The sequence below is a fragment of the Anomaloglossus baeobatrachus genome, chromosome 10 (genome assembly GCF_048569485.1).
Source record: "Anomaloglossus baeobatrachus isolate aAnoBae1 chromosome 10, aAnoBae1.hap1, whole genome shotgun sequence".
NCBI lineage: Eukaryota > Metazoa > Chordata > Amphibia > Anura > Aromobatidae > Anomaloglossus > Anomaloglossus baeobatrachus.
Genome location: NC_134362.1, coordinates 67,448,078 through 67,469,541, shown reverse-complemented (window position 1 = coordinate 67,469,541; position 21,464 = coordinate 67,448,078). Strand labels below are relative to the sequence as shown.

Genomic DNA, 21,464 nt, shown 5'->3' with positions numbered 1-21,464 from the left:
ACCGAACGTACCCGCCCCCGTCGGTTGTGCGACACGGGCAAATCACTGCCCGTGCCGCACAACCTCGCTTACCCCCGTCACATGCACTTACCTCTCCTGCGACGTTGCTCTGGCCGGCGATCCGCCTCCTTTCTAAGGGGGCGGGTTGTGCAGCGTCACAGCGATGTCACACAGCAGCCGTCCAATAGGAGCGGAGGGGCAGAGATGAGCAGGATGTAACATCCCGCCCACCTCCTTCCTTCCGCATTGCCGGTGGGGGACAGGTAAGGAGATGTTCCTCGCTCCTGCGGTGTCACACACAGCGATGTGTGCTGCTGCAGGAACAAGGAACAACATCGTTAATTAGAAGAGAACGATTTTTTGATTCAGGACGACCTCTCCGCGGCAAACGATTTTGGCCGCTTTTGCGATATTTTTAGGTCGCACTTAAGTGTTACACGCTGTGATATCGGTAATGACGCCGTATGTGCGTCACAGACACCGTGACCCCGACGATAAATCATTAACGATATCGTAGTGTGTAAAGCCCGCTTAAGAGGTGGGCGAATAGTGAACTATTCGGGTTTGGATAATGCTTATCGAATACAGAGTGTGTATGTCCGCTAAAGGAATCCGCACCGTCATATTTACAATCACAAAATTTTGCACAGACTCAAGGAACATCAGACTATGGTCTGAGGGGAAATTGTAACCCTGCGCTTTACAGTTATTCACCAAAAAATCCCCAGCTTAGTTACTGTTTGGATGTGGGAGGTAATATATTGGCTGTTTTGACAGCAAGGGTATGGTTCCACTTGCACATAGCTTGTGATGCGAGAGCATCAGAAGCGATATGCTACTGACACTCTGTTACGAGCATCAGCCGAGGGTCATGCGACTATGATGCAATCTTGCGGTCGTATTGTGTCGCCCAGGGATATGGGGTACTCTGTCACTAGGAAAATGTCACTTTGGTGGTTGTTGCCCGGTCCCGTGCCCTGGGTGCTTTTTGAAAAGGGGAATATTTACAGGGGATTGCTGAATAAAGTTTATACGGTTTGCTGCTATGGTAATGGCAGCCTGGATGTTAGGCCCTCTGCAAGCAGGGCCAGGCCCCAGAGGATAGGTGATGCAGATGGGTGTTGAAAGAATGTAGGCTACAACGGGAGTTTCAGTGTAACTGGTTCTTTTTACTCACTGCAAGCTGGTAACTGGTCATCCGAGGCCGGCTGGTCTTAACCGCAGGTTCCCTTAGTCCCAGTGCCGGTTTAGTGACCTGGTGGCTTCTTTCCCCTGCACCTGTCTTTGGTTGGTGGGTCCCCATGGTGTGGAGCAGAGGGGGTCCCATCCTGGTTGTCTTCTTCAGCAGTCTGTATGACGGTAGCGTGAACCCTATAGGGTTGTAGTCTCTGGTCCTGTCCCCGGTTCTCCCTTTGCTACTGAGTCTCGAACTTCAAGGTCAGGGAGGCCCTTGATGGTCCCCTCACTGTGCAGATTTTATCTTGTCTGCCTGGAGTGTTTTCCTGATCTAGGATTCTGTACCCCGTTGCTGCGTAGTTCCGGGAGTACTCCACCATACTCCACCGGCAACTAACCCCCTGGGCCCTCAGGTCACTATTACACTCTTGACAGTTCGTCTGCTCACTTTCACTGTCTCTGACTAACTACTCCGTCTGTCACTGTCCACTGTCTGCCCCTCCCACCTGGTCGTCTAGTGGACTGGAGTGGCTCCACCTCTAGGTGGCCATCCATTGGTCCAACCCTAGCCTTGTACCATTCTATGGGGGATAATTGGGGAAAAACAGGGATTATCTGGACTATTTGTTTGTTTCCGGCATTGGTCTTCTGGGTCCCTAGGGGGTAGGCCCTGCATCCTGGTGGGGATGCAGTACCTTGTAGCTACCTGATGGCTTCAGGGGTGCTACAGTATCACACCTGCGAAGAAGATGACAAGAAAGTGCTCCCTCCATCTCCTCCGCTGCACTTAGATGACATGCGAGTTCAGTGCGATGTTTCACACGCTCCCATAGACTTGTATCGGTGCATGCGAGCTGAGAATCGCTGCCAAACACAGCATGCTGCGATTCATGAGAAATCTGAAGTTTTATTGGAATTCACTCATCCGTGCAAAACGCAAGTCGAACGGAGGACGACGAGGAGGGGGATGAGGAGGACGCGGATGAGGCGACTTGAATACTATCCCAGGCAATGCTGGGTACTACAGCTAGTCTAATATATAAAGCTGTGTGTGTGTGTGTGTGTGTGTGTGTGTGTGTGTGTCCGCTAAAGGAATCCGCACCGTCGCATTTACAATCACGAAATTTAGATTATGTTTTGAGGGGAAAATTTAACCCCGCGCTTTACAGTTACTCTCCAAAAAACATGTCTCCATTAAACTGAATGGAGGTGGGAGCTACAGGCTATTAATAGCAACTGTCAGTTCTTGCTATAGGAACAAAAGAAACTGTTAGTATAAGAAGCTTATGTGTGAGGTAATAGAATATCGGTAGAGAGACGGATAAAGAGAGACAGAAAAAGACAGACAGACACAGACGGAGACAGACGGGGAAAGAGACAGAGATAGACAGCCGGGCAAAGAGACAGCCGGGCAAAGAGACAGCCAGAAAGAGAGAGAGACACAGAGATAGAGACACAGAGATAGAGAGAGACAGAGAGAGACTGATACAGAGAAACTGATACAGACAGAGACAGACACACAGACAGACAGAAACTCGAAGAGAGACAGTTACTATCTCGGGCAACGCCCGGGTACTGTAGCTAGTTCACTATATATTCGAAATGATAAAAATGGGATGACAATAATGGAGCCATCAACAGCAACTTTATGACTGTTTTCCAAGTGGTAAGATTTGAAAACCGTAGGTTCACATACAGGAGACAATGGAGATAAGTCTGTGATGCATCACTTTAAATAAATCCAGTATGATTGCAGTCAGGATATTTTTCAAATACTACTTTTCAAGTTTTCTACACCATTTTCTTTTAGGCCTACACACAGTCAATGAGCTCCCAAATAACAAGCACATTTGAAACAATTATTTTGTCCTTGGACTGCAGACATTAAATATCTGCAGGCAGCGCATGAGTGTAATCTAGTCTTCACCTTCAGGGGATCCTGTCATGAGACAGGCCCAAGCAAGGCACCAGCATCTGTGAGAAGAATCCACCTCCACCCTGGAATGTGAGGCTGGCTTTTCTTTTTTTTTGTAGAGTTCCCACACTTAACCCTTGAAGGTCAAATCACGAGAAAACGACATGAGGGATAGAATTCAAAATGTTTATTGTTTACCGGAACACTGTGCTGTTTTTTACAAGGGTGAACCGGGAAGGAATAAGGCACATTGGGGCAAGTCAAGGACAGAAGCACAAACATGGACACGGCTACCCTGAGATTAAAATAAAAAACTAAAACTACACAGTGTATTCTCATTTGCAAAAATCCTAGGGGGAAAAGGGAATCTGGCGCTCAATCTACCCACAGCTGCCCAGGCCACACACACATTTACCAACATTCATGCTGGGAATTTACATTATTAACAGCCCGCACCCACAAGAGCATTTTAAAATATTTACTATCAAATATAGACCAGAAGATATTAGGCACAAGACTCAAAAATGGCTCTTTATAAAGTAAGGAATTGGAACAAAATAAAAAAAAAAGAAAAAGATCAACAACACATGGTTATTTGGGTTAAGTTTTCAAAAATTACATTCAGCGGCTTTTACTTATATCCGGTTCCAGGTAAGCTTGGTGGCAACCAGTGATGAGTGAGCACTACCGTGCTCGGTACTCATAACTAGTGATGAGCGAGCACTACCATGCTCAGGTGCTCAGTACTCGTAACTAGTGATGAGTGAGCACTACCATGCACAGGCGCTCAATACTCGTAACTAGTGATGAGCGAGCACTACCATGCTTGGGTACTTGGTACTGATACAGTAACTTGTGATGAGTGAACACTACAACACTCAGGTGCTCAGTACTCATTAAGAGCAGTTGGATGCTCGGATGGGTGTAACTTGGGTACCCAAGTAAAATGGAAGTCAATGTGGAATTCGTAATTTTTCCAGGAACTTGAGTTCCCCAACGACTTCAATTATACTTGGGTACTCAAGTTGCACTCATCCCAGCATCCTACTGCACGTTACGAGTAGCCGATCATGGTAGTGCCCCATCATTACTAGTAGGAACTATTAAGACCTCTAGCACATCTACGACATGGCTGGTCAGCCAGTCTCTTCAATGGTAAATCTGGTTAGATTAGTCATTACCTAGATTTCAATAGAAAATGATGTAACTTAAAAAGCAACCGGGATTTTCTATTCACTGTATATTTCTTTATCGAGGAATCTCTACCATATCTATTATGCCAAGCTTTAGAAAATGAGCAGTTCTAGAACAGTTCTCTTATGCCTCAAACATTTATGAATAAATTAAAAAAAGGCTTGACAACTACTGGAAACCTCTAAATGGGCCCATGGAAATAAAAGCATAAAAAAATAATATTAATGCTCACCTCCTAGATCAGTGGTGCGCCCATTGCCAGTCTGCTTGGACCAACATCAAATGGCACCAATCAAGGAGGAGAGTCATTTTTTTTCTCCCTTCCCTGTGTCCATTAACAAAGGGTTGTCCAGTAGTGTAAACAGGGTGTGCACTTACATACCCAATACTGACTGGCCAGTGTCAGACTATAGGGAAACGCCGCCTCAACAAGCTGGCGTTTTTGCAGTTGAGCATTGGCCAAAAAAGTATGTTTTACTGCTCAACAGTACATGGTCGCATATATTAAATATACAAACCCAAACTCACCAATAGGTCAAGTTTATGTTTTACAGAGAAGCCTATACATTTGTTTTCATTTATTTCATTTTTTAAATTTTTTTTACAAAATAAAAAGCAGGCTAATGCATTTTTTTCCTCGATCTAAATACAAACTGCCCCCACAAACACTGCTTTAGTGTATTTAGAGTGCCAAAATGAACGCGTGGTAGGGGAAGTACTCAGATGATCCGTGCTCTCTTAGTGATCTTCTGAGCAGACGAGGGAAGTAGGCACTTGTGTAGTTGGCAGAAAACGCATCATGGGCTTAGGAAGTCTTCCTTCCGGTATCCCTTCTGTGAAAGAAGAACAAGACATTGAGTGGTGGCTTTGACCCAATACGGTGGTTTATCGTTTTTTGCTGGTATATGACTCTTAGGGTATATGCACTCGATCAGGACCCGCTGAGTCCTAGACGTGGCAGGTCGTGACCTGCGGGGCCGCGAGTATTCTCCGCAGGAGACCGCAACTGCTCATGCCCACGATCAGAGTTTGGGGTGCTGCAGTCTCTCGCTGTGTTCTTCCTCCGGAGAATACTTGCGTCTCCGCAGCAAACAATTAACATGCTGCAGCTTGGGAAGCCGCACTGCAGGTCAGTTTTTGCTGCGGGAAAACAAGCACAGTGGGCATGGGATTTCTAGAAATCCAATCTACCGTTCTTGTACTGTGCAACGCAGTGTTTTGGATGCAACGAAAACACACTGCGTTCAAAACACTGATCTCTGATCATAGGCACGTAGCCTTAGGCTAAAAAATTAACGACAATACTCACCGCTTTAAAGTCACGGTGCAGCTTGCTGTACTGCCACATATTTGTAAGAAGACTGGAAGCAGCCCTGGAAGTCTTCTCACAGTCTGGACTGGAGGGAAGAGAGAAGTGTTAGAAATCTTCCACAAAAAAATAAGCGTAAAAGGCAGGAAAGCGGGAAAAAAAACCCCATAGATAGAGCGATCGGCATTAGCAAAAACATTTTTAGGCCTCATGAACATAGTCCTACTAGAGCTATGGCCAACCATCGAGCTGCAAGGAAATATCGATGGCTCCTTTCAAATGATTTAGGGCCTCCATTTTCATACTCAAGATTTTTTTTCTAGGGTCATATTGCAAAAAGCCCCAACTGGTATTCATCTTCACACTAGAGAGACAGCTTGGGAAAAAAAGAGCTGACCCGCTTTCCAATCCATTGTGAGAAGATAAACTGGTGGAGACAATGTAGTCACCTCAGTACTGTTTCCAAATTAGTTGCATCCTTGATGAAAACCCCAAATGATCTATAAGACTAAAATCCCTTCCTTTGAACAGTCATAAACGGGGACAGCTGGATAATGCATTATTTGTGCCGTTATTAGACGTTATCGGACCAGATGGTTATGTGAAATTCCTATTTCTTTCGATCAGTGGCCACAATGGTGGTCTGAGGCCACCAGACCTGAACTCTGAGTCATGACTGGGCTTCTTCTGATTAGTGCCATCACTGCTTGCGCACTAGTCAGAAGAGGTGCCGAGGTAAGAGAAGGGTTGCAGAGCTCTGGTCAAACAGCAATGGACCACCAGCATGACCAACGGACATAGGTCCTATCAACCTATTTGCTCAACATAACATATAGGACATGATCATAAAATAGTGGTTACATCTATTGCCTCTTACTTACCCATCTCGTTTCCTCTTTATGTACATCAGTTTACTCAGTCCATTGAAGTATACAATATCTCGGGCCGCCAGAGGTCCAGCTACAGTCAAGTTATTGAGGACCGCAATTATGTTCACCACGACCTCAGCAGGAGGGCTCTTGTCTGTACTTTCACCGGGAAGCTTCTCCAGAAGATGGCTTACAAGCTTGGTGGCTGAAGTATCGCGAAAGAGTAAAAAGAACAGTTTTATACACTACCCTTAGGGAAAATTATTCTAAATAAAAGGGGAGGAGGAGACACAGGAGCGTTATATTGAGTACTCACACATCTCATCCTTGTTTTTGGCATGTCTGGACAGGTTCCGGATAAGACCTGTGAGGGAGCGCAGTTGGCTGTGATCTGCAGTCCTCAAGCGATCCAAAACTGGGTTTAGAATACGTTCCTGTTCCAAAGCCACCTGGCTCAGAACAGCTGCCCACTGTGAAAACACAAAGACACAGGCTTAAACATGGCTTCCATAGAGTAGGGCAAATGCTACTGCATCCATCTCTTGTGCTTGTTCCCCTTAAGCTGGATAAACACTTAAGATACCTATCAACAGACAGCTTCCCTGACTCTACACGCCCCACGCCAGACACGGCCAAGCTTGCATTTTATGTAGGGCTAGTTCAATTGGAGGAGAGGCTGTACGAGACTCGCTTCCTTAGTTTACAATGGTGAGTAAATTTTCATTCACACAGAGTTATTCTGCCTGAGACGCAATCTTACAGTTTTGAAAAAAAAAAAAGTTGCAAATGCGGAACATACATTGTGAACTCACTTCAACGCCACTCCATGTTTATTAATTCTCACATCTTGAAAAGCTTGGAGTGAATTATACCTGCGCAAAAATTTTAAAAGTGTGTGCGTGTGTGTGTGCGTTCGTGCGTCCGTACGTACGTACGTAAGCGCTAGGGTTACATACCTTGCGGTCTCCGGCAGTGATGTTTTGTAGAGCCCCCGCGGCAGCCTCTGTGGTGTGCCGGTTCAGTTCACATTGCTGCAGTAGCCGGTTGTACAGGTTGACTATCTGCGGGTGCCAGAGCACCTCCATTCCCTTTGGCTCCCTGGAGATCTCTGCAAAGGTTGAAAGGTCTGCACCCTGTTGTTGTTGCTGTTGGAGAGGAGAAAAAGTATGAACATTAAGTAATGGAACAGGAATATAAAAAAACAAAAACAGCGCTGATACTTGTTAGTTGGACTTATCCAAGATATACTCAATATATAGTGAATAGAGGATCACCTCTTTAAGTTTGCGGCTCTGAGGGGTGAAGCAGCCCATGGCGTCTCCAGCTATAGTCTTTCCTCGCTGACCTCCTTCTAGCCTTTGCAGGTAAGATGGTGGCATTTCATCATAAAGGCGGTAAGATAAGTTCCTCAGTACACACACTGCATTTTCCACACTCTAGGAGGAAATAAAGAAGGAAAAAAAAAACAGATAAAAATGAATGCTATTAATTCATGGAGTTGTATTTTGTTAACCCACTCACAAGGTCTCTGTGAAGGCTGCATTACTATGTTATGGAATCCGAGCAGAGTTTGTCGAGCTTTCGTCTGTGGTCTAGGAGTCCTACATATCAGGATGTGAATAATCATCTACTGGCTGCATCACCCGGCACGGCCGCACTCTCCTGATAGGAGCGGGTCAACTTCATGTATTTCTATGCAGCTGAGACACTCCTATCCAGACAGCAGCGTGCCGTGCCGGGTGATGCGATGCAAGACTCGATCGTATTACACGTGAGTCACTCACAAGTGTGACTCTGAACTTAAAAGGGAATCTGTCACAAGGTTTTTGCCACAATCTGATAGCAGCGTAATGTAGGAGCAGAGACCCTGATTGCAAAGATGTATCCTTTGCTGGGCTACTTGCCGCAGTTTTGATAAAATCACTGTTCTCTGCTTCAGATCTAGCAGTTCTCTTAATGCTGAGCTCTGTATAACCCCGCCCACAACACTGATTAGCAGCTTTCTGCCTATGTACAGTGTACACAAAAATTGCCAATCAGTGGTGGGAGCGGGGATGGACTAACTGACAGCAAGTTTACTAGTCCTAGTGAATTTCCTGCTGATAAAGTGTAGTGGGTGCTCATAACCCCTACTAAAGGACCGGAAATGTTGTTAATAAAAATGTTGTATTTCTTTTAATATTGTATTGTATTGCAATGTTAGGGCACCCCCTAGTGGCCGGGTGGGACGGCTGTTGCCACCGGGGAAGGAGGAGTCGGCTGGATGTCTAGGGAAGGTCTGTGTGCGTGCTGTAGTGGGATCCGGGACAGCAGTGTGTGAACATCGGTGGCAGTGTGTGTGAGCGGAACACCAGGGGACGCCGGAGCAACGGAGGGGAACGTAACCTCAAGGTCAGAAATCGCTGGTGTGGGTCCGGTGTGTGCTTGACCTAGGAGTGGGAGCCCGGAGAAGCGGAGTACCCAGGGCATATCCCCACCAGAGGGCGCGTTTGGGCAGGTTGTCCCCAGCTCCACAGAAAGTTGCCGGATTCTGCTGACCGGATTGTATTGTGCAAATAAATGTCATCTTTTATTATAACCAGCTTTTGCCTGAAGACTGTTTGTGCATCATCCGGCGAAGGCGCCGTCACACACTGCCCCACCAAGCCAGTCCCCAACATTGAAGAAGTGATGAAGCCAGGGGTGTGCCTTGCATTCACTGCTGCCACGACTACACAGCCAGAGGCCTCCCTGGCTCATCACTTCAAAAGCATAGATATTTATTGAAACAACAACAACAACAACAAGCAGTCCAGTAAGGGTACCTTCACACTTTAGCGATGCAGCAGCGATCCGACCAGCGATCTGACCTGGTCAGGATCGCTGCTGCATCGCTACATGGTCGCTGGTGAGCTGTCAAACAGGCAGATCTCACCAGCGACCAGTGACCAGCCCCCAGCCAGCAGCGACGTGCAAGCGATGCTGCGCTTGCACGGAGCCGGCGTCTGGAAGCTGCGGACACTGGTAACTAAGGTAAACATCGGGTATGGTTACCCAATGTTTACCTTAGTTACCAGCTCACACCGCTTAACTTAGCGTGTGCAGGGAGCAGGAGCCGGCACTGGCAGCGTGAGAGCTGCGGAGGCTGGTAACGAAGGTAAATATCGGGTAACCACCTTGGTTACCCGATGTTTACCTTGGTTACAGCTTACCGCAGGCTGTCAGACTCTGGCTCCTGCTCCCTTCACATTCAGGATTGTTGCTCTCTCGCTGTCACACACAGCGATGTGTGCTCATCAGCGGGAGAGCAACAATAAAAAAACGAACCAGGGCTGTGTGTAACGAGCAGCGATCTCACAGCAGGGGCCAGATCGCTGCTCAGTGTCACACACAGCGAGATCACTAATGAGGTCACAAAAACCGTGACTCAGCAGCGATCTCAGTAGCGATCTCGCTGTGTGTGAAGCACCCCTAAGGGACACATGGCTGGAATCAGCCCAGACATCATGCGGCTCTCAGATTACATAACAAAAGCCTGCTGACAGATTGCCTTTAAAAAGGGGTATTCAGATCACCAAGATCCTATCCCTATATGTTATAAGTGTAGTAAACATAATATTAGCAAATCCCTCCAATTAGAAAAGTAGTCTAGTTCTCCTGATATAACCATGTCTCTTACCTCATGTGCAGGGCTTTGCAGCTTAGTTATCCATGGTTATGACCATGAGCAACTAACGGTCATTATAGGAGTGGTAGTAACCATGGATACCTAAGCTGTAATGTCCTGCACATGATGTAAGAGACATGGTTATATCAGGAGAACTATACTACATTTGTAATTGGAGGTATTTGCTAATAATATTGTTACTGCATCTACTATATATTGGGATAGGATGTTGTATATAGGATTACCCCTTAAAATGCAATCTATCAGTAGTCTTTTGCTATGTAGTCTGAGAGCCACATGATGTAGGGGCTTATTCCAGCAATGTGTCACTTACTGGACTGTTTGTGGTTGTTTCAATTAAAAAAAAATCTGTGTTTTTGGGATAGGATCTTGGAGATGGCGATACCCTTTTAACATCCACTGACTGCTTCTCACCTTGTCTTCAGATTTTCCAGCTTGTAACGCATAGTTTGTGTAGCCAACCAAGGATTCCAACAGACCAGGGCTGTCACGCATCTTCTGACGCGTCTCCTCACTGGCCGAGCTCAGGTTTCTACAAGAGAGAAACAGAGATCATTGACCATCTACAATAATTCAAGCATTCACAGTAACTTTACCCAACCTTGCATCATCCTTTAAAAGGGATTGTCCACTAATAGGACAACGCCTTCTGATTCCACTTGTTTTCACCAGTTAAAAGACCCTGTACTCCCCTCCCCTTCTGGCACCATTCCAGTGTTGTCTATAACTGCAGGTTGAGGCTCACGTGACACCTGCGTCCAATCACCGCTGGCTTCTCTCTCCCCGCCTTCGGACCAAATGAAGAAACAACAGGAAGTGAGTAGCAGCCGCAGAGTCACTTCCTATTAACTCATTTGATCCGAAGATGGGGAGATTGAATCTTGAATCCCTTAGGCTAGTTTCACACTTGCGCTATTTTGACGCAAACGGAATCCGTCACTAATGTAGTACAGTTCATTTATTTACAGTGGAAGCGCGTTACTATGGCGCGTGTGTGTGTCATGCAGTACCCGCTTGTGTCCACACGATGTCGCGCTTCCACTGTAAATAAATGAACTGTACTACATTAGTGACGGATTCCGTTTGCATCAAAATAGTGCAAGTGTGAGTGGGCCCTTACTAGATAAATAATGTCTAAAGCTCAGCTTATATCTTATGTAACCATGATGTACAGTGTTTTTCCAAAAATAGACACTGTCTTATACTTTTTTTTGCCCCGAAAAAAGTGCTAGGGCTTATTTTTGGGTGGGTCTTATTCTTGGAGAAACCAAAAGGAAAAAAAAAAAATACCAATTGCTTCCTGCCAGGAGCAGAAGATGGGACGTAGTGCAGTGGAACGTGAGGACCTGCAGTAGAACGCATGGAGGATTCGGCAGTGGAACGCAACGATGCGTTCCACCGCACTGCATCCCAGGATTCTCTGCCAGCCAGAAGCAATCAGTATTGCCGGATGTGGCAAGAGTGTGTGTGTGTGATATGATGTGATTGTTTGTGTGATCTGATCTGTACATGATCTGACTGTGTGCGATCTGATGTGTGTGGGTGTGCGATCTGAAGTGTACGGTCTGATGTGTGCGGGTGTGCGATTTGATGTGTGCGGGTGTGCAATCTGAAGTGTGCGGTCTGATGTGTGTGGGTGTGCGATCTGAAGTGTGCGGTCTGATGTGCGTGTGTGTGCGATTTGATGTGTGCGGGTGTGCAATCTGATGTGTGTGTGCATTCCACTGCAGGTCCTCCCGTTTGGCGTCTGGTGAGTATGATTGCGGGGTCTTCTGTCTCCTTTCTTCTCTGTTTTGTGGGTGTCTGCTTTCTATAATGAAGTGTCCTGCAGTATTCTATAACTTTACAGTAGCTGAATGGACTCTTCATTATTGAACCGCGACTAGGGCTTATTTTCGGGGTAGGGCTTATATTTAAGCCTTATCCAAGAAAATGCTGAAAACTCCTGCTAGGACTTTTTTGGGAAAGGGCTTATTTTTGAAAAACAAGGTAGTGCTAGATCTATCGTATAAAGATATGGTTTCTTCAAAATCTGCATAGGTGGCACTGAAGCTTGAAGAGCTCATCGGAATTATCTTTGTACCTGAGGAAGCCAGTGGCATTGTAAAATATCTCCGCTTCTGATGCATTCTGTTGGATAAGAGTAGATCCTGGAGAACCAGACAGTGGGGTCAGCACACGGTCAGTCAAGGGGCTGAGTGTATCACGCGCCAATCTTGATTTCAAGTTGTCACTGGATGACAAATTCCACAAAATTCCTGAAAAGAGATGAGAATGGCAGTCAGCTTAACAAACGATCCATGTACATTCACCCTCGGTTCCATCAAGGCGCATGATTTTTTTTCAACAGAAAGAAAGTAATCTGCTGCCAGACACCTCTAGTGGTGGCTTATCTCACTTGTCAACTAAGGATCAAGATGTTCAAATTTACCACTCCTTTTCCTCTCTCACACCCAACATACCCTGAAAATTTCATGCAGACTAGATGGTTGGCTGGTGCTGACGCAACTTCACACACATACATATACATATACATATACATACATATATATATATATATATATATATATATATATATATATATATATAATACAAAAGATAATTAACTTTTAAATATATCTTATTAGTAAAAATGCCCCTCTCTCTACTTATGAAACACTTTTTTTTCTCCTCTATTGAACTTTCACTGAACTAAAAAAAAAAAAAAAACTACTCGAATCTGTCTACGAATCTGTCTACATTCCAGAATAAAAATTACACTTGCTGCTGGAAAACTATAGAGAAGAGATGGGGAAAAGCTATAGGAAAGTAAAAGTAGGGAGACTCTAACAAACGGTTTAGGCGATTATTGCAGAATACAAGCTATTAATTAGCCAGAAATATAGTTATTCCTCATGTACACACACAAGACAGCTTATCCTGAAAAGTAACCTGAAACTATGATTACATTTTAAGTCTAATATTTATGATCATCGTCATTCCATAATTTTGAAGGAAGTAGATGGCATAAGTATTTTTGGATAGCTTCTATATTGCTGATTAGATCTAATAATTTTTATTTATATAGCGCCAACATATTCCGCAGCGCTTTACGATTCAGAGGGGACATGTACAGACAATAGAAGACATTACAGAATAACAAAATTCAATAGCTACAAAGAGGAGAGAGGGCCCTGCTCGTGAGCTTACAGTCTATGAGAAATAGGGGAGGCACAAAAGGTAAATTGGGAGAGGGGGAGGGGGGGGTAGGATATATGAAAATATACATATATATATATTTCTTTTTTAAAGGGTACCTGTCACCTGGATTTTGCCATCTGATCTGAGAGCAGCTTAAGGGTAGAAACAGAGATCCTGATTCCAGTGATGTGTCACTTACTGAGCTGCTTAGTGTAGCTTTGCTAAAAATCAGTTTAAGCGGCAGTAGATTATCATTACAGAACTACTTGGCATGCTGCAGGTAGTCCAGTATATTCATAAGCTCTGTATAACTGCTAGGTCTGCAGCAGAGAAAACATTGACTTTATCAAAATGACAGCAAACAGCTCAGTAAGTGACACATCGCAGGAATCAGGGTCTCTGTCTCTACATTATGCTGATCTCAGATGGGAGAGCAAAAATCTGGTGACAGATTCCCTTTAATTAAGCCATTCATATATCATCCCATTGCTAGTGTGTAGGGATTACCGTAAAACAAGAAACTTAAAGGGGTATTCCATAATTTATGGCCTATACAAATGTTATGCCCTTAATGTATAGTAATGTGAATCCCACCAATACGACTTATTTATCTCGAGAATGGTGCCCTGATGAAGGCCTCTGTTAGGGGAAGGGTGGTCCAACTAGACATGAATGGCAATTGCAATGACTTTTCCATTGAACATGTACAACAAACAAAGATGGAGATATGTAGATACAACATACCTGTTACATTCTTCCGGAGCTCATCATCTTGTTCTTTCAGAGCCCGCAGAAGTTCGTTTATACCATTTTCTTCCACAAGTGCAATCTTATTATCTGCACTGTCGTAGATAAGATTACGCATGGCCCCTGTGGCATGACGCTGAACCTCTTGGTTTGGGTTATTAAAGAGCTTCACTAGCCTAGGTATAGCTTGAAAGCTCCGAGCCTGGAAAGTGTATAGAATACAAAGTTGGTTGGATAGAGGCAATAATGGATTTTAAGGACAGCAGCCAGGGTGTAAGACACTCTTAGGCTGCGTGCCCACGATCAGTGTTTGCAGCGTTTTGGACGCAGCATGCCTCAGCTGCATCCAAAATGCTGCGTTGTATAGTACAAGCACAGTGGATGGGATTTCTAGAAATTTCTAGAAACCCTGTGCCCACTGTGCTTGGTTTTCCGCAGCAAACACTGACCTGCGGTGCATCTTTCCAGACCGCAGCATGTCAATTGTTTTGCTGTGGAATCGCATGTGTCCTCTGTTGGGAGAACAAAAGCGAGAGATCGCAGTGCACCAAACCCTGATCATGGGTACAAGCACCTGTGGTCTCCTGCGGAGGAGACTCGCGGTGCCACAAGTCCTGAACGCAGCGAGTCCTGATCGTGGGCACATATCTTTAGGCCTCCTTCACATGTCCGTGTGACATCCTTTTTCACACGTACTGGAGACACGAACATACATAGACCCATTAAAATCATGTCCATTCTACTTTGGCAGCATGGAGGTCACATGGACCGCACACTGATGTGCTCCACGTGACATCAGTATGACACATACCGGAGAAAACACGTGTATTTGAAATAAAATGATTTTTTACACTCACCTGTCTTCACCGCTGCTGTCACTTGCTTCCGGGCCCGCTCGTTATGCTCATGAATATTCACTACACCGCAGACCCAGAAGCAGCAGCGCCAGAGACAGGAGAGTATAGAAGTTCATGCTGTCCGTGTGCTATGGCTAGCCCATGGACAGAGCACGCTGAATACACACACACACATCTACACCACGGACCGTGGAAAACGTGTGTTAAGCGGAGTTCATATGCCCTTTAATCATCCGTTAGAACGGATGCTGCAGAGATCCGTTGGCAAAATGTTTTTTTGCTGGATCCATTTTTTAACATGAGAGTCTATGGAGGACGAATCCGTTAACGGACTGCTATTTATTTTGCATTTGTAACAGATCCATTTTTTTTTCTTATGGGATCCTCTACAAATGGAAGTACAACGGATGGCTAAATAGCAATCCGTTAACGGATCCGTCATACATAGACTCCCTTTTTAAAAAAACAGATCCGGCGGACATCAGTTATTTAACAATGGACAAAAAATTGGGTTTGCGGAACTTTTTTGCAACAGATCTCTGCAGGATTTGTTCTAACGGATTATTCAGGACATCTGAACTCAGCCTTATTCACAAAGCGATCACTCACCTGCTTTTTGGCTTCTGCATCACTGTAGCACCGATGCTGTATGTAAGCTGCTCCTATGACCTGTAGACTTGGGTCATCATCAACCAGATATTTCACAGCCGTTGGCATGTTCATGTCATCGAACCTGAATATCAATATAGTTTATGTTCATTATACTGATTATGCCATTTGATATTACAAACAGTGCCAACTTTGATTTTTGTCTTCAATGAATAAAGGAGAAGGTCTGCTCGAGACATCTGGAGGTAAATGCTGGCTCAGGGTGCACGCTCCACAGTGAGGATATCCCCAAGATGAAACCAGTAGAAGGAAGAAGTGGCACTGTCCACAGCCCATGCAGAAAATCCAACATTTAAAAGTCTGCATAAAAGCCTTGGGGAAGAGACCGGGTGCAGCCGCTCAGAGGATGATGGCCGTTTCACGCTTGCTTGCGCTTCAACAGGTTCTAAGGACCTGTTGAAGTGTAAGCAAGCGCGAAACGGCCGTCGACCTCTGAGGGGATGCACCCGGTCTCTTCCCGTGGCTTTTATGCACACGTTTAAATAAATTGGATTTCCTGCATGGGCTGTGGACAGTGCCGCTTCTTCCTTCTACTGGTTTCATCACTGTTTCCAGAACACCCGACCATCTTTTCTGATCTCATACAAAACCTTTACAAAAATGAGTTTGCATTCAGGTCATACATGGATTTGCTCTACGACTTACCCACTTGCAAAAGAATGTTGACTCATCAAACTTTTGTTTCCATCAAATACATCCATTCCCCTTATTTCTTGCACTTGGTGTGAAGACTCTGCCAAGCTCCGCACAGAGGGGGCCCGAGAGGTCTGTTCAATCACATTTGATACAAAACTGGAGCCTACTAGATTTTGTTGGTGCTGTTGCATTTGCTGTGGGGCCACTGAAGCCAGAGTGCCATAAGAACCAGATGCCACGCGATTACGGTTGGAACTTTGGAAGCGTTGTAAGGTGCGCATTGCAGGTGCCCGGATTGTGCGAGTCTGTGCCACCTCTGCTCGTTCTACCCATGAGGTTCCACCATCCTGAACAAGGTTTCCAGAAAGAGACCTTTGTAGTGTTGGTCCCGCGCTAGCAGAAGACATTTGGCGTGTATAGTAGCCCGAATGAGAAGATCCCTGGTCATATCTCTCATCACCATCGCCCATACGTAAAGACCGTAGAGACATAGTATCATATTCCCTTTTGCTTGGGTACACTCGCTCATGGTAGGAGTTTGGACGAGAGTATTGACGTTGTGGTTGCGGAGGTACACTGATTCTTTGTGTTCCGCCCCCGATATCCACAGCGGAGCGGGAAGAGTAGCTGGTGCGCGCACCTCCCATTGTGCCTGAGCCATACCCAACGGATCGTGCAGACTGGAAAAAAAACAAGCAAGAGTTGTGTGGTGTTATATAAAGAAACAATAGAAAATCTTAGTTTATCAGATTTAAAAGGGATTGTTTCATAAAGGTAATCCCTATCTACATGCTTCATTATGGAATATTGACATCAAACACGAGGTTCCTCTTCTACGAGTAAGATTGATGAGCCACTGCGAGCAGCTCTTGTTCTAGCAGTTAAAGGGAATGTCAGCAGGTTTTTGCTATGTAACCTAACACCAGCATAGAAACCCTGATTCCAACGATGTGTCACTTAGTATTTATTCAGCAGTTGTGATAGAAAGCCTGTTTTCTCAACTCAGGTGCCCGAGCTCTGCTAGATCCGCAGCAGTGTATAACCCAGACCTCTGATTGGCAGCTTTCAGTGTACACTGTACATTGTCAGCAAGCTGCCAGTCGGTGTTGGGGGCATGGTTGGACCAGGAGGCACTAGACACCTAATCCTGTAGTGATAATCTCCTGCTGATAAAACACTGGATTTTATCGAAACCTCAAGACACAGCCTAGCAAGTGATATATCACTGGAATCAGGGTCTCTGCCCCGACATCATGCTACTCTCCTATTGCACAGCAAAAAGCTACTGACAGATTTCCTTTAACAGTAATGCAATACTGCTTTGTTCCACGCACCCCTTGAAACTGTAGTCAGCAAGAAATGACCTTAAACGGAACTTGTCAGGTCCAATATGCACCCAGAATGATGATGATCTTGGAATCTACATTAGCTCAAAATGCAGCAATTTATAAGGGAACTTGTCAGGTCCAATATGCAGCCAGAAGCATGAGCAGTTCTGAGCGTATAATGCTAATCCCTGCCTAACTGTTCCAGGCTATAGTGGAATAGATAGAGATCTTTAGAAAAAGTATTTCTAAAGATCCTTTATGATATGCTAATGAGCGCAGGGACTAGTACTAAGGTTGCTATTTCCCCCAACTAGTCCGCCCTCTTGATAGTTCACCCACAGGGGTGTGCAAACATGCTATTCAATGCCCATTGCCCAGCGTAATCAGCGGTGATGCGCGTACCTGTGTCCATTGTCACCGCCTCAGACGCTGGGTTTAGGCCCAGTGCGCTTCCAGTCATGTGCACTATGAAGCTGGGTGTATGCGTTCCGACTTCAGAGAGGTCTAGTGCGCATGACCGGAAGTGCTAAAGGAAGTGCTCCTGTGGGCATGCTAACATGCGAAGAGGGCGGGAGTAGTCAGGGGATATAACACCCTTGTGACTACTCCTTGGCTCATTAGCAGATCATAAAGGATCCTTAAAGGGATCTTTAGAAAAAGTATTTCTATCTATGCTACTATATGCTGGTACTGTTATGCAGGGATTAGAAATATGTACCCAGAACTGCTCATGGTTCTGGGTGCGTATTGGACCTGACAGGTTCCCTTTAAAATTGCTTAATTTTGAGCTAGTGCGGATTCCAAGAACCACACTGTATTCTTGGAGACTATGGCTATGTCTGAAAAATTGAGCATTTATGTAAAGAATGGAGACAAGTTCTGACAACTGTGAGATTGCAATAAAAGGGCGGTATTTGCACTAGATTATGAATATATTACAAGATATTTGTGCTATTTTACAGATTTCAACCATATAGTTGCACCCCCACTGGTTTCTGGTACTTACAGATATCTTTTGATCACTGCTGAGGATCTGGGAGCGGGAGCTGTAGGTATTTGGCACAGTACCAGTACTGTATTGGGATCGAGAGGAGTAGCTCTCTGTAAAGATAAGAAAATCTAAATTGTCAAAAGATCAAATGCATTAAAAAAAAGAAAAAAAAAAAAGAAAAACAGCGCCACTTTTATCCGAAGGTTGTGTTTGGTATTACAGCTCATTCGGATTTCAATAAATTGGTTTGAGAGCCACCAAACACAGCTAAATCAGAAAATATCACCGCAAACAGATCTCCAAAAGTTAGTAATAATCAAATAATGCATGTACCATAAAGTGATTTACCCTTGACGCGACACCTGCAGTCTGATTAATGGCCATATTACTACTTATGAATCATTTGTCTGGAACTCGTGTGACTGCATACATCTATATTCTCATATTCTGTGCAGTTTGCTAAGACTTGGCTTTAGGGCATGCATGCAAAGACTGCTGTCTGGTTTACTGGCTCAAATAATGACTACAACGTGTAGACAGTCAGGTTTCTGGTTTTTACCTGAAAACTAAAGCGTTACCCATTTTGCATTCCTGATCTGTGACTTATACTCCAGCAAATGCTGTATTAACGCATGTGAAGACCAATTTTTAAAAGCACGGAAAAACAGAAATCACCACTAAATATTTATCTTGTCTATAGAATTGGCACGTTATATCCAGGACGGGGTAAATAGGAAAGATTGACATTTTTTGAGAAAAGTTTCAGTATAAACTCTGTTTTCATCATGTAAAGCTCTGCTTTTTTGGGGATTTTTGGTCCAGTGAGCATTTCTATCAGTGAGTTACAGCTATCCCTGTATACGCACTTATACAAAAAAGCTGTCAGTCACTGAAAGGACCGCCATGGTCATTGGGTTCCTTTTCTTTGTTTTTGTTATTTTTTTTCTTTTCAATTCAGATAGATATCCCAGAAAAAAAAAGCTGAAAATAAAAAAAAAAATGAAAACATTTCAATCATTTCTAACTTCCTGTTTCAGGAAACAACACATGCTCACAGGAAACAACACATGCACATTAGCCACAATGAACATACTCCGGCCCCATCTTCTAAAATGAAGTTTCTAGTGAGCATGTACAAACGTCATTGCGAAGGAGGGGGGGAACAGGATCAGCCGTGACATCACCTATTGTGATTGCTGAAACGTTATCATCAAAGACAGGATTACAAAAAGCCATGCTGAAAACTATTCCTGAAAAGACAAGTCTAAAAATTCCCCAGTGGCCGGTGTGACTATGGCAAGATTATGATTTATTTTTTTTCCAAATAAAGATCATGAAAAAGGACATGTATTAAAAAAATAAATAAATAAATAATACATCTATCATAAGACCAATTTAAAGAGGGCCAACCACAAGGATTTTCCGATATAAACTAAAGCCAGTGCTATACTGCCGCTATCATGCTGATTCTATACATACAATTAGTTGTGAGATCGGATGTATACTTTCTGAAATATAGGCAAGTAAAGTTTGTGAAATGCACTGTTATTTGATTATCTAATAGGCAAGTCAGGTTTTGCTAGTTATTCCTGCCCCTGTCTGCTGCCTGTCCTTCCTCCCCCTGTCCTTCTTCCCTCCTTCAACCCCCTGTAATAACAGACAGGGGGAGGAAGGACAGGGGTGGGAATAACTAGCAAAAACCCAACCCACCTATTAGATATTCTCCACCACCTAATCAATCAAGTAACACTGCATTTTACAAACTCTACTTGCCTGTATTTCAGAAACTATACATCCGATCTCACAACTAAAAGGTATGTATAGAATCAGCATGATAGCACCAGTATAGCACTGGCTTTAGTTTATATAGGAAAATCCTGATGGTTGGTCGTCTTTAAACAATAGTTTCTTTTCGGATGGTAATTTGATCTCCGTCATGAGCCATTTTCTTTTCTGGACATTAGTGACTAATCTGTCATTTGGCATTACTGACTTTCTAAGAATCAGCCCCATCCTCACCCAAAAAAACAGTCTGAATGATTGTATAGACAGAGGTACTGTTCTCATGTATGGTGCAAGGATAAAAGGTACCGACGACACAAATGTTGAAGCTGATCTCCTTCCAATAGTAATAACAATATAAGCATACTGGATAGATCCCAAATATGTAATTGGGAGCAACGCAAGAGGGCTTAAATCTGGTAGATTTCACCTTTCTATTGCACAAACTGTACATTTGTTATTTAATGCGGCATACAAACAATATTCTTATGAAAAACATTCAAAAAAAGCTCATTCGTAAAGTGTTACTACAATATAACATACCCCAATAACATATTACAGCGAGAACAAACCTGGTCAATAGCAACTATAAAAACATGCATAAGGTATTCTAGGCACCGGATAGGTCTCCCGGTTTGTCTACCCTAAAGGCACAAAGTCATTTACCTTTACCTCCATAAAAATGGTTTTACCTTCTCGTAAATTTTACCCCTAGTTACGGTGAACTCAAAAAAAACAAAAAACTACAGAATCCATAACATTATCTCAAACTACAAAAGATTCTCATTCTTCTGAACCTATATAAAAACATCCATAATCACATACCATGTAAACCCTGGCACGCCTCTCTGGACCTAGGTATTTGGTCCTTGAACGCCAGCATCTTCTAAGCTTCAAACCTCCAAAATAAAAGAAGCTTCTCACCAAAATGAACGACTGGTTCTATGATGTAAAGTTTTACTCTTATAAAAAGGGTCCAACAACATCTACTTCCTTCCTGGAAGTGACAACATGCATGCCAAAAACACATACATAATAAAAATATTGTGCAAAATGGTGGAGTCAGACATGGGTAGTAAGACCAAGACCATGCGGACAACCTGAAACTGGACACAGTCATGGGACAAGCTGCAGTGACAAATGC

General features: G+C 44.1%; 1 protein-coding gene across 2 annotated transcripts in view; it reads right to left on the bottom strand.

Moving 5' to 3' along the window:
* Positions 1-3,263: 3,263 nt before the first annotated feature.
* Positions 3,264-21,464, bottom strand: part of PKP3 (plakophilin 3) — a 123,212-nt gene continuing 105,011 nt past the window's right edge. For both annotated transcript variants that reach the window (XM_075326962.1, XM_075326961.1), the window contains 12 exons: positions 18,554-18,648; positions 16,229-16,899; positions 15,524-15,647; positions 14,055-14,259; positions 12,214-12,388; positions 10,545-10,662; positions 7,738-7,899; positions 7,420-7,608; positions 6,780-6,933; positions 6,476-6,668; positions 5,595-5,682; positions 3,264-5,118 (listed from right to left, as the gene is read on the bottom strand). In XM_075326962.1, coding sequence (XP_075183077.1) covers positions 5,083-5,118; positions 5,595-5,682; positions 6,476-6,668; positions 6,780-6,933; positions 7,420-7,608; positions 7,738-7,899; positions 10,545-10,662; positions 12,214-12,388; positions 14,055-14,259; positions 15,524-15,647; positions 16,229-16,899; positions 18,554-18,648 — 2,210 coding nt within the window. In that variant the 3' untranslated portion in view covers positions 3,264-5,082. The remainder of the gene's footprint in view (positions 5,119-5,594; positions 5,683-6,475; positions 6,669-6,779; positions 6,934-7,419; positions 7,609-7,737; positions 7,900-10,544; positions 10,663-12,213; positions 12,389-14,054; positions 14,260-15,523; positions 15,648-16,228; positions 16,900-18,553; positions 18,649-21,464) is intronic.